Source organism: Sapajus apella, unplaced genomic scaffold (genome assembly GCF_009761245.1).
Source record: "Sapajus apella isolate SASKATOON/1434 unplaced genomic scaffold, GSC_monkey_1.0 scaffold35, whole genome shotgun sequence".
Taxonomy (NCBI): Eukaryota; Metazoa; Chordata; class Mammalia; order Primates; family Cebidae; genus Sapajus; species Sapajus apella.
The window spans coordinates 19,405,719-19,419,669 of NW_022436975.1; the positions used below are offsets into that span (position 1 = coordinate 19,405,719).

Here is a 13,951-nt window from a genome sequence, read left to right on the forward strand (position 1 = left end):
GTGGTTTTCATATTTGAAAAAATTACACATTTTTACCCATCATCTTATAATAATCAACAATTTACATAATCCTGGTCTTTTAGGTTAACCAACCTCTCCTCTTGACTACCCAGGTATCATCTTTGCCCTATCCAGGTCTACACTCTGAACTTTCTGCCCAGCTTTCCTCACTCTGATTTCCAGCTGTATTTCTGAACACTTCTACCCTCTGTGCTGGTCTCCTTTCTGTTACCTTCGCCTACTGCCCCTTAAATCTGGTCCCTGATACAACAATTCCTCCTCCGACATTGTCTCTAGATTTCTGTGTTGCTTACAATGTGTTGCATTTCAATTAAAATTATTACTGAACTTTCAGTTACACCAGGCCAGGTATAACCTTCCCCTGACATGAGTTCACAGGCCAGGAATTTGTTATTTTTATAAAAGAGAATTGTTCACAATCTCTAATCTCTGTCAAACCTTCACAGAGTGACAAAATTTACAGGGAACAAAGTCATTTTTTTAGTGTATACAATATAATCTTTTGTATTTGTGGTGTGTGAAAACTAAGAATATTAAAGATGCATCTGATGCAGAAACCCAGTTTTGGGTAGTATTTGGATTTGAATTTGCTAGAACTGGTGTTTTTTTCCAGATTGGAAAAAGAAAACCCTCCCAGATGTCTTTATTTTTCTAACAGAAGAGCCTTCACAATTTAAATAATGAGGGGTTCAATTAGCAGAAGTCTTGTGATTCATTTGCAATCTAAGCAAACAAATTCTAGTCTATACATTTTTACAAAAGTTTGTGGTCATCATGTGTTTGGCTATTGATAGTTACTTTCAAAGAAATTAAAAAAGAACTGGCAAGCACTAAAGAAAATCTCAGAAAGTTTCTTACTCTGAAGACATGGAATATATGTAAATTTAAATTTATATAAACATTTTCCCTAACTTAATTGGTCTAATCACTTTCTTTGTTTATTGATCTCCTGTGGTCAAGCACAGTAAATATTCTGTGACCTATTCACTCTTATGTTATTAGAATGGAAAATTTCAATGCAGCACTTAAATTCCATAAGACTCTCTTTTTTTCAAATGCAATTCTAACTTAAATTTTTTTTAACTAATGTTAACCTAAAAAGTTAAAAGCTATAATTTCTGACATGTATTTTGTTCTTATTATTTATGAACTTTATTATTTATGAGCTTGAAGTTGTACTATTCCGAGGTACTAAAGAAGAACACTAAATTCATATTTAAGCTATGAATGTAAAAATAGAGAACCAACAGAAACATGTCCTGAACATCTTTCCTTCATCTTTCAACCAGAAAATGTCCCAACAAAGTGAATTATGTTTCATTCTCCTTTTTTTCTTTTCCCAATTTTGGGAACTGTAGCTGTCTCACATAACAAAAATGTTTTCATACATGTTTTATTTAAACTTGTCTAAGTCCTGATCTGTTTTCTTAACATTTGCTTTATTTTTAATAATTCACTCAGAATGTATAACATCTGCTTAAAACATTTGACCAAATCAGCTTTATCGATGTAAATCAACAAACCAATTGCAATGCAGGGGAAAACTGCCATAAAATTCTCATGTAACCCATCACTGAATCACTGTGAAGGGACTAATATTTGGAAAGCTTTTAATTTTAACTATAAAGTTCCTTGAAACAGATGTGAAAATTCACTCGTCTCCCACATTGTCTAGTTCAAGCAGCTGCAAATTATTTCATGGATTACACTTGAATGAAAGTCCTGGGATTATTTTATCTAGGCAGCTGTTATTTCCTTAAATTAAATCAAAGCCCTTTTTTTTGTTTGATTAATTCTTAGTTATTTGCTATTGTGTGAAGATAAAAAGCTCACATATCTTTGGTCATAAATTAGTTGATTTTCCTCAATACTGTTCCAGCAACTGAGAAGATGCAACACAATTTTAAAGCCTACCTTTAAAAATAAATTACTGCTTTGGGCTTCATATTATGAAAAAGAAAAAAATGTAGTACTTTCTTATTTATAAGTTCTGAAATATAACATTCATATAATGCACACATTCTACTTGTAAAAATAGTTAGATGCAAGAAGTGTCGCCGCTCAACTTTAACTACTGGGATGATAACTGTACCAGGTTTTCTCAGCCAGATGGTCTATAGCTCGATTCCAAACTCCTTCACTAGATACAGACTTGTCCCTCTGAGTGTCTACCAGATATCCATATGGATATATTGAAGGTAGTTCTATCTCAGCATGTATGAAACCAAAAGCACTATCTCTTCCTGTATTCCCTAAAAGTGGTAAGATGGAGAAACCTGTTTAGATGTCACGTTCAATTGTTCAATACATCCTATTGAATCTGCCTCTGAAATTACCTTTCAATACGTTTCCTTCTCTTCTTACTTCTCGTCCCTGCTTCCCGTCAGATCTCCCTTTTCTAGTTTTTACAATTTTTCCAACGGCTATAAGTGCAACAAATGTATCCTTCAAAAACTAATATTCCAAAAGTCAATCCTATGTAAAGATCAATTTATCAGATAATTAATTAATTATCAAATTATACAAAATCTTATGATCAATAAATATCAGTGAATGCCTACTCTATGCTAGACATACTTCTAAGAAACTGAGATTATAATAATAAATGAGAAAGACCAAGTTTCCATTCTAATATGTCAGAAAAGAAAAAGATATTTTAAAATAAATGTAATAGATGTGCGTATATATGTTTCTGTATGCAAATCTGAGTTTATGTTTAAGTGTGTGTGTATGTGTGTGTATATGTGTACAAAGTGAAGTAATGATAAGGGCTTTAGAAAAAAATAAAGCCAGATAAGAGCATAGCAAATAATTTTAAAATATTCTTTTCAATAGAATCAATGAATATGATTGCATTTACCTCATGAATATTATTGTTAAATATAGTCCATGAATGTTTTCTTCTTTGTATCAATTTAAGGAATATTTAGTATAAAGCAACAGAACATAGGAGAGTTTACTTTAAAATATAATTTTTATTAATATATTCATGAGATATATATTCTAAAATAGCAGAGTCGTATAGAAAAATAATGATTTACAAATTGAAATATAATTGAAACAATGTAGTAATTTAAAATTTTCTAGTACTCACTAGAAAAGGAAAAAAACAAGTAAAATTAATTTTAATAGCACATTTTATTCAACCTAGTATAGCCATATTATCATTTCAACATGTAGTCAATAGAAAAGTTATAAATTATGTATTTAGCATTATTTTCTTTCTACTATTTCATTGAAATTCTGTGTATATTTAACTTTTGCAGCATAACTCAATTCAGACTAGCCACATTTCAAGGACTCAATAATAACATGTAGCTAGTGACTCATGAATTGAACAGTATAGTTCTACAGTATATTGAATATATCAAATATATTCACTATATAAAATATATCCATGATATTTAGTTGAATATATAATTGTATAGTCTTAAGTAAGAATATCTTAATAAGAAATGCACTTATAGTTATGAGTAATATATTCATTAACTCATTCACTGAATATTTTAGTTGAATATATTTATTTCATTGAGGAATATTTTATAGTGGTTATATTATTTATAATACTATGTTCCAAAAAAGATCTAAAATTGTTTTTTATACATTTAGCAAATTATTTATTTGATTGATTTTTAATAAATATACCTACAATTATCTTTCATACTATGTTTTTTCAGACAGGGTCTCACTCTGTCTCCCAGGCTGGATTGCAATGGCAAAATCAGAGCTCACTGCAGTCTCAACCTCCTGGGCTCAAGTGAGCCTCCCACCTCAGCCTCCTTAGTAGCTGGGACCACAAGCATGCCCCAACATGCCCAGCTATTTTTTTTTAAGACAGCGCCCCAGCCAGGGTTGGTGGATCATGCCTGTAATTCCAGAACTTTGAGAAGCCAAAGCGGGTGGATCACTTGAGGTCAGGAGTTTGAGACCAGCCTGGTCAACATGGTGAAACCTTGTCTCTACTAAAAATACAAAAATTAGCTAGGCATAGGGGCATGCACTTGTAGTCCCTTCTACTCAGGAGGCTGAGTCAGGAGAATCACTTGAACCAGTGAGCCGAGATTGTGCTACTGCACTCCAGACTGAGCAACAGAGCAAGACTCTGTCTCAAAAATAAAAATAAATAAATAAACAAATAAAGACAAGGCCCTACTATGTTGTCCAGGCTTGTCTCAAACTTCTGGGTTCAAGTGATCCTCCCATCTTGACCTCCATCCAAAAGTGTTGGGATTACAGACATGAGCCACTGTGCATCAGCCAGTTATCTTTCTGAAACACAGAATTGATATCTTATTTCATGATTATTATAAAAATATAATTCCTATAATTATTGATAATCTTTTATCATCTAAGGCTAAATTCTGTTTTAATATTACATTCTGCTATCTCTATACAGCTCAGGTTACAGTCATGTTAGCTGCATAACATTCCAGAAAGTGCTATTGATATGGTTTGGATCTGTGTCCCCACCCAAATCTCATCTTGAATTGTAATGCTCACATGTCCAGGGAAGGACCTGGTGGGATGTGATTGGGTTATGGTGGTGGTTTCCCCCATGCTATTCTCCTGATAGTGAGGGAGTTCTCTTGAGATCTGATTGTTTAAAGGTGTTTGATAGTTCCCCCCTTGCTTTCTCTGTCTCCTACAACTATGTAAGATGTGTTGCTTCCCCTTCACCTTCTGCTATGAGTATAAGTTTCTTGAGACCTCCTCTGCTATGTGAAACTGTGAGTCAATTTGGTCTCTTTCCTTTATAAATTACCTAGTCTCAGGAAGGTTTTTATACAATGTGAAAAGGGACTAATACAGAAAATTGGTACCAAAAGTAAGGTGCTGCCTTACGATACCTAAAAATGTGGAATCAACTTTAGAACTGGGTAATGGCAGAGGTTGAAACAGTTTGGAGGGCTCAGAAGAAGACTGGAAGATGTGGGAAAGTTTCGAACTTCCTAGAGACTTGTTAATAGTTTTGACCAAAATTCTGATAGTGATATGGACAATGAAGTCCAGGTTGAGGTGGCCTCAGATGGATACGAGAAACTTTTTGGGAACTGGAGCAGAGGTCACTCTTCTTATGCCTTGGCAAAGAGACTGGTGGCATTTTGCCCCTGCCTTAGAGATCTGGGGAAATTTGAACTTGCAAAAGATTATTTAGGGTATCTGGTAGAAGAAATTGCTAAGCAGCAAAGCATTCAACAGGTGGCCTGGCTTTTGATAAAAGTGTATGCCTATATTTGTTCACAGAGAAAAGATCAGAAATTGGAACTTACATTTAAAAGGGAGGCAAAGTGCAAAAGTTTTAAAAATCTGTAGTTTGACCATGCAATAAAAAAGTAAAACCCATTTTCTGGGAATAAATTCAAGCTGGCTGCAGATATTTGCATAAGTAATGAGGAGCCCAATGCTAATAGCAAAAACAATGAGGAAAATATCTCCAGGGCATGTCAGAGATTTTCACAGCAGCCCCTTCCATCACAGGTCTGGCAGGCTAGGAGGGAAAAATGGTTTTTGTGGGTCAGGCCCAGGGTCCTACTGCCTTTTCAGCCTTGGGACATGGCACCCTGCACCCGGCAACTCCAGCTCCAGCCACAGCTAAAAGGCGCCAAGGTACAGCTCAGACCATGGCTTAAGAGGGTGCAGTCTCCAAGCCTTGGCAGCTTCCATGTGGTGTTGGGCCTGCTGCTGTGCAAAAGACAAGAGTTTAGCTTTGGAAGCCCCTGCCTAAATTTCGGATGATGTATGGAGATACCTGAATGTCTGCAGCAAGGGTGGAGCCCTCAAGGAGACCCTCTGCTAGAGCCATGCAGGTAGGTATTGGCTATTGCCACACAGAAGCTGGAAAACTCCAGGAAATTGCTTCAGATTTCATACATCCTTTGTAATATTAATAGAAGTATGGAGATTTTAAAAAATAACCAACAACCTTGTACCTACAAAATCCACCCAACTGGAACTGCTGCTAGAGGAAAATAAATGGTTCTACCTCTCTTCTACCTGTTAAATCTTCTAGTGACTGTAGCTGCTTGACAAATCCTAAACCTTATGTGGAGAGCTAGATAGTAAGGGAGTGTAAGCAATGCAATTCTTAGTTTTCTAGCCTCTGCAATACTGGGGAGCATGGAAGCTGGTAAGAATAGGGCCGATTGCCAAAAGACAATATCTGGCATTTCCCCCCCCAAACTCAGGTGCTTTCTTATGTATTTCTTATAACACTTAAAATATTTATTTTTCTTCTGGGATGGGGTTGATCACATAATTTTATAGTTATCTCTCTTTTTAACCTTCTCCTACTTACCAAACAGTTCAACTTCAAAGCATCAAAATTGGGCAAGTATATTTTTAAAAGTTCATATCAATTGATTTTTATCTTTCTTCACCAGTGTTATCTTAAGAACTACAAATTTCTTTGTTGTGAAAACTATTTCTAATTGCTTCTAAGAAATTTCTAATTGGCCAAAATTTCTTCTTAACAGAATAAATTTGTATCTACTTGCAACTAAAGATGGTATATCTGGCATATCTATAGTATTGGGCTGGACATTGTGGAGAATATTTTGGATAATGTTTTAGGAAAAAAGCCCCCAAATAGGAAGGAAGAAAGAAAGAGTGGAAATGAGAGGAAGAAAGAAAAAAAAAGAAAGAAAAGACCAAAAAGTTCTGATACTATAGGAGAGGTAATAATTACCTCTTCCCTTGTAGGAGTTTTTTTTTGTTTGTTTGTTTGTTTGTTTTTTTTGTTTCTGTCTGAGTCTGATAATTAAATTAACACAATAGAAATTAACAGAAGAAAATTAAATTATACAAATTTATTTAATACTCAGTACAGTTTTACATGGCATAGGAGCTGAGCCTGAGAATTAAACTGACCAACAGAAATTAACAGAAGAAAATTCTACAGATTTATTTAATGCTTAATACAGTTTTATATGGCATGGGAGCCCTCAAAAGGAAATGATGATCCAAAAAACAGAGTCAATCACTTATATACTGAATCAGACAAAGAATAGTAAGTTGTGAAGAATCTAGTAAGTAATATGGGAAGGCTTACAGGATGAGATATTTTAAAAGATCTATACAAAATTCTTTCAGTCTCAACTTTTTTGTCCTTGATGATAAGAATGTCACTTTTCTTGTAGTATAAGGTGAGCATTTTCACATGGAAATTTCATTTTTTTGTGTTTTTAAGACATAGAATGAAGGTCAGAGTAAAATCTTGCATCTGCTGTGTTTTGAATGCCTTTAATTCAAAATAGTGAACATGTCAGAATGGCATATTTTTACCTCCTTCAATACCATTGGCATTCAAAGATTCTCAGTTTCCACATCTAGAATATATTCTTAGTATTTCCTCCCTTGGCTTATGCAGTATTAAAAAGTCTTTGGACAGAATCTTACTTAAATTATTTAATTTGTTTTTCTCCCTTTCCATGTTCATAAACTTTCCAAAATCTGTTAAGTTTAGGCATTTTTTTTGTTTTTTCCTTTTCTCTTAGTTACTTAATCCTAGACACCTGCTCCTTTAAATAACATTGCTAAGGAAATGGAGCTAGTGAGACCTAGATTTGTATTTTATTTTTGTTCTTTGTAAATTAGACATAGATTATTAGTATCCTCCCATGACTAAACAAAATTTTTTATGGTTCTGTCACCCTTTAGAGCTTGGGAAATAGTAGTAATTAGGAGCTCATTAACCTTCTTTAAAATAATGAATATTTGTAAAGAAAGAAAACATGAATGGATATTTTTCAGAGTGAGGCCTCTCCTAAGACTGCAGGAGCTAATTTCACTGCCATCACCATAGTCACATCTGACACTCCAAGAACCATAGCAGTTGTTGAAGCAGTTTTAGCTTACAGCACTCTGAAGTCTCCAGTGAACCAGCAAATGAATTCCAGAAGCCTTCTGACTCTAAGGTTCTCTGTTCTTTCACACTGTGACAGTTATTCTAAACTGGAAAAAATAGGTGCTATCCAGAAGGGGTGTGAGGAGCTGCTAGAAAATCTTCAAAAAGTTTCATTAAATATACTCAAATTTGCACATGAAAGGAGAGTTCTGGCAGGGAGTTTTTACTATTCATCAAAATGCGTCATAAAATTCATGTCTTATTACCTTCTCTATATATGTCAAACAATCTAAAAATGCTTAGATAATTGTCATGGAGCTCCATACCATCATTCTGTATCTTATTAGTAGAGAAATGGTACAGAAGCAAGTAGATAGTTGATGGATTTGGCCTTTGAACACATCCTCAAAGGTAATGAGGGGCCAACATGTCTGGGCTCTCTAACCCAGAATGAACCACATAATTTCTTTATATCAGTATGAATGACAGTAATAAGTCAGTGTGGTGTGCTTTGTGGCTCCAGAATAAAAATCAAGAAAGCAACTTTTAGTTCTAATCCATAAGAAAATGGCCCCCATAAGAAGGAATTTAAACAAATTCCCTTCTTTTACATAATCAATGTCTTCTTTTTAACAGATGTACCCTAAATCATAGAATTATAATGAGAATGTTTGGGAAGCTTAGATTTGGATTAAGCCATTTAGTACAATGCTTCTGCAAAACCCCAATTTGCCCACTATAAACAATTATTCAGCCTCTGCTTATAACATTTGCAGGAACAGGGTAATCACATCTCCTACACAGCACTGTACAGTATGCTTTTGAGCAACTATAAATGTTAGAAGATTGTTATATTGATGAGAAACACACTCTCCTCTTATACCCATTCCTTCACTGCAGGCAAAGGTGGAACTCTAATATCTCTTCTCTATGACAAACCTTTAGATATTTGAAGGTTGCCATTGTGGAAATGAAGACTACACAAATGAGAATAAGCTGGGAACATTTATCTATTTATTCAGAGCTTGTTATAGCATGGGAGTCAGCCACTGTCACTTGCATTTACCAGACCCTTAAAGGGATACATGGGAGTAGGAAGACCTGATAATAATTTTTAAAGGGACGGCTTTGAATATGTTCTGATTGGAAGTTGTTGACATGGGACAGCTGAAGAAGGGCTTACTAGAAACACACCATCTATGCAATTGTTTTTGGGAGTGCATTTGGCTTTCTCCAGTTGGTTCTGAGTTGGAAATAGCGTTAAAACAAGGGAAACTGATCTTTCTCTACCAAGTCCTGAATGTTTTGAGCCAACTGCTCAATATTCTAATGTTGCCTATGATCCGCCTACTGTCTGTATGTATATTCAATCTCCCCTCTTTTGGTCACTCTCTTTTTTGGTCAAAAGGTAAGGTGAGAGATCCAAATCTTCACTGCTTGATTCTCATTCACCTGTAGTCTTAATCATATCACAAGGTATTATTTTTTGTTGTTGTTACATCATCATTGTGGTCATCTGATGAGAGTAGCCATATACAAACTTTTAAGACTTTATATGGAATTTGATGTACCAGCATCATGAACACTATAATAAAAACAAAAACAACTTAAGACATTTTAATATTGACCTGATTCTTCAGAACCAGTTGGGTTATTGACTTGGTTCTTCAGAAGCAAGAACTTGAATTGTACAACCCAAGGTAAAATAACAAATCTCACAGTCCACAAGGACCAAACTGAGAGAACCAAGTAGCCTTTTGTCAAGCTGACACATAGAGTTTTCTACCTTACCTGTTTCACTGATCCAAGTATAGCAAGAAGTATCAGCAATGATACAGATACCGCTGTGACTAGCGGTAAAAAAAAATCCAAAACAGTATGATTGTTCAATTATCTTGCCAACAGTTGAGATGGACCTGTATTCCATCTAGGGTAGAGGTAGTATCACTTACAGTTTCTGCCAGCATTCGTGATACATGTCTTATAGGCTTTTGTTTGCATGATTCCTATTGCTGGAAACTGCCTTGGTTGTTTGTATAAACAACAAGTCAAAAACACCTCCAAGTAGAGTACCTCAATAATAAAGGGTGGCCTCATTTAGGAGCTTGTATTAGAGTTAAAATTTCCAGGCTTGATCATTTTTAGAATTAGGGGGGTCTGTGTACCAGTAAGATTTGTAATGCTGTTTTTAAAGTGCATGAGGTATGTGTGCATGAAGCAAGCAGGACTAGCTATCTAGCCACAAGGAAAGTAGTATCTGGTAGGAACACACAGGGATCCAGCAAAAAGAAATTGTTCATGACATGAGGTTGGAATCAAGGCTGTTCATTAGTTGGGATACATATGTGAATCTCATAGTCTCTTCCAGATGACAAGTAATTGACTCATCTTTTTATAAAGGTTGTTGAATTCAAATTTAGAATTGCAGAGTCTAATTAATAGATTAATAGGTTCTTTTTGTGAGAAAGGGACACTAGCAAAGTCACAGGTTGATTTATCCATGTTAGTTCAAGTGGAAATACCATTAGCTTTAATTCCCTGTGGTCTCATTTGATGAGACTGAAATTTTCCAAGGGTTCTTGATGATGGTAGTCTAGTGAGGGATAGCATATCTAGCAATCAGTGAGCTTGAAAGTTACTATTTAGGATAATCCAAGATTAGTGTTAGAAAATGATTATGCTCTAATCTGAAATTTTAATAAGAATAAAATAAAAGAGAAAAAGGGTCATTGTGGGTGGCTGACTATCAGTGGTCTTTAGAAAATGAGAAGAATGATTGTCATTAAGTAGATAAAAAACAAAGTAGCAATTACACCGAGATCTTGATCCAATATTGCTGGCAGAAGCTGTCTACTCTCTGAGGTTGTTACCTCCCTCTGAAGGTCTCGAGTCAGCTATCTACTCTGAAGATTTAAGATTGTAACCAGTTTATCTGTAAGTGATGAGTCATTTCATGGAGAAATTTAACTAGTATTCATTTGAAGCCCTCTGGTGCCACCAAAAATGCCAAAGATTATCTGAGTAAAGCTAGAACTGTATTTTTATTTTTCAGAATCAGGGGCTAAATGTTGATAATTTATAATTGTGTCTTAGAATGACTCCAGATATTTATTCTTTAAAATTGTAGGTAGGTTCAAAACCTTGATTAAGGCTGCTTCTTTGGCAAAATAATATGTTAGAACATTTCTTTTAGTTTCTATATTATTTATATTATCATTAGTTTCAATCTTTATAATAACTACCTCTGGATGGAGCAGGAGTATATCTAAAAGTGTTTTAAACATCTTCTCAATGTTTGATGGAGGTTCTAGCATAGAGGAAACCCTTTGTTTCCAAAGCATCCCAAAGTCATGTATTTTTTTAAAAATTGTACCTGTATATATATTTACTCTGAGGTCTTTGTCCAGTTAACAAACTCAGGTAAGTACAGTATCTCTGCCATCTGGACAAATTTTACTTCTGAGTAAATATAGAGGACTATATTTTGTAGGCACATAAATTAGTGGTAGAATAATCTCTAGTTTCAAGTTTGAAATATGATCCAGCAACAAATAATATTGAGTCAGGGTTTTCAATGGCAGTCTTTAAAAATACTGAAGTGCAGAAAGTTTCCTAACTGAGGTAAGAAAATCATGAGTTCACTTCTTCTGGTAGGGGCAGGAGAGTAGCAAAAATAGGGTGTTCCAGTGGTGAACAGTAATGTGAGAGAGAGAGAGTAACAAACTCTCACGAGTGTTTAACACTGGCTGAAAAGTGTTACGTGTTCAGAGGCAGCAGTAATGTCTGTATTGCATAAGGAACCATGAGATTAAGAGGGGAGTCTGTAATTAGTTCTGCAGAAGCACCAAGTTTCAAATTGGCACCTAGGCTCTTAAACAAGGGGACTAAGCCTTGGTAACCAGGTCAAGGTGATACGTTTTGATGACTCTCATAAAGTTGGGTTAAAACCCTAAGTGTTTTTCCAGTTTCCTTATGCACAAGTAGACAATAAGGCTTTCACTGGGAAGTGCCTATGGAAGAAGTCTGTTGACAAGCCTTCCTCAGATTCCAAAAGGCCAGTTCATATTTAGACTGAGTTATCACCATCTCAAGAACAATTTATTTGACACTTGTTTGTAATATCCGATTAAAACATGCAATCCTCTTGATTGTTTTTTAAGGGATCTAGGATATTTTTATGGTCTTTAGTCATCAGAAGACAGTGATTTTCCTCCTCACGTACATTATGCCTTCAATAATGAATTAGAGTCTTGGAAAAATTATGATTTATCTTTTGAAACTTTATATCTCTTTTGTGTGAAAGCCGAGAGTAATTGGAATCCTTTTTACAAGCTTCCTTGTTCTCTGAATGAAGTAGGAAATCATTTACATATTGCTTCAGAACTGAATCTCAAGGGAAAATTTAGGTCTTTTCATTCTTGATTGAGGACCTGGGAAAAACAGAAGTGGGCTTTAGCAAACCTTTGGGGCGTGACTATTCAGGCTTACTGCTGTCCTCCCCAGGTGAAGGTAGAAAGCGAACATTGAGAGTGAAAAACGGGAAGACTTCAGTTATATTTTGATTGGAGGTTGTTGATGGAAAAGCTGAAAGCAAACTGATTAGAAGCGGAAGATTTATGCAATTGGTTTTGAAACATATTTGGTTTTGTGTGGTTGGCTCTGAGTTGAAAACAACAACAACAAAAAATAGGAAAGCGGGCAATCATTGACCAAGTTTTGACCACTTGGGGCTGATTGCTGCAGAGGCTGTAGTTTGGTTTCCCCGGTGGGTATGGCAGAGGTTGTGAGTCAGTGGTCTGTGGTCATATGTGCTCTGCTCACTCTCTGTATATTCAGTCTCTTACCATTTTGTCTCTTGTAAATCTTCACATATAATTTGTGTCCAACTACGTCTAGAAATAATTTGAAAAATAATCGATACATGAAGTTAAATTTTTGCAAAGGGGAATTAAATTGTTTTGCTTAACAAACTAATGGCAGATACCTGAAAACATGAACTTTTCTCCTCAATTCCACTAGAGTTAATTTTTTTCTCTGTAATTGTTTGTGTTGTTACAGAGGATCTTAATGATTTAAGAATGGAGGGAGTAACAACCCTGGTACCTTCTGGGAGCAAATTTAACCAAGGCCGTCCTACTTACCCTGCTGAGCCTCAGGCCAAGGTCACACTGAACATCTGTTCAAGGTGTGCCAGGTAAAAGACATAATAGGTATAGTATATATAAACATGATCTTGATTTTTAAAATCTAAGATTTTGATGCAAAGACTGTACTCTTCTGTGTAAAGAACATCGTTTCCTTCCAGTGATCTTTTGTGCTAACATTGGCTAGGGAGTTAGTTATGCAGTTTATACTGTGCCCAGTGCCACGCAGACCAACAATGAATCAAAGACTTCAGATTGTCTTCACTTCACAGCTTGAGACCATTTTATGTCTTCTGTCTCTGAATTTCATTTGCTGTCCACCATTCTGTTCTCTTTCAAAGAAATTTTAAGGGCTCTGAACATTCAAAGCCACTTTTAAAGCACCTGCATAGAGGAAGAGTTTGGCCAGGTACAGTTTAAGATCTGATATTATTGACCTCTTAACCTGCCCCTCTTCCTGTTCAACTCCTGGAAAGAATTTAATCAGCTTGACACTTTTCAGTTTTGGCAGCTGGAGGCAATCTCTGCATATATCGTATGTGGCCAAAGAAGTAGCTTGTAGTTACTGCCAAGTCAGTTCCCAGTGCTGGTCTAGCAGAAACTCACCAAATAGCTAGAATTCATTCTTTCGTAGGAACTAAATCTCATTTGCAAAGAGGCTTTTAAGCCTGTTTAAATGATAAAACAAGCTTTCTAACCCTTATGTAAATGGTCCAGATTAGCAAGAACAGTGTACTGGCTGGCCAATTTTATCTCCTTTTCTTTATGTCTAGCTGTTCTATTGTGCTGTTTGAGAGGAGATTAGCTGCTTGGATATAGGGAGGGAGGAAAAGTGTAGGAAAATCAAACCAGATTTTTGTAGATCTTTCTCTTTTGCTTTACTCCTTTGGAAGTTTTATTTTAATTTTCACAGGCTTAGAAAAATGGAAAGGACAGGTCTTAG

General features: G+C 35.4%; 1 protein-coding gene across 2 annotated transcripts in view; it reads left to right on the forward strand.

The window, feature by feature from the left end:
• Window positions 1-13,951, forward strand: part of CUNH8orf34 (chromosome unknown C8orf34 homolog) — a 442,661-nt gene that overhangs the window by 265,357 nt on the left and 163,353 nt on the right. For both annotated transcript variants that reach the window (XM_032296290.1, XM_032296289.1), the window contains one exon: window positions 12,923-13,058. In XM_032296290.1, coding sequence (XP_032152181.1) covers window positions 12,923-13,058 — 136 coding nt within the window. The remainder of the gene's footprint in view (window positions 1-12,922; window positions 13,059-13,951) is intronic.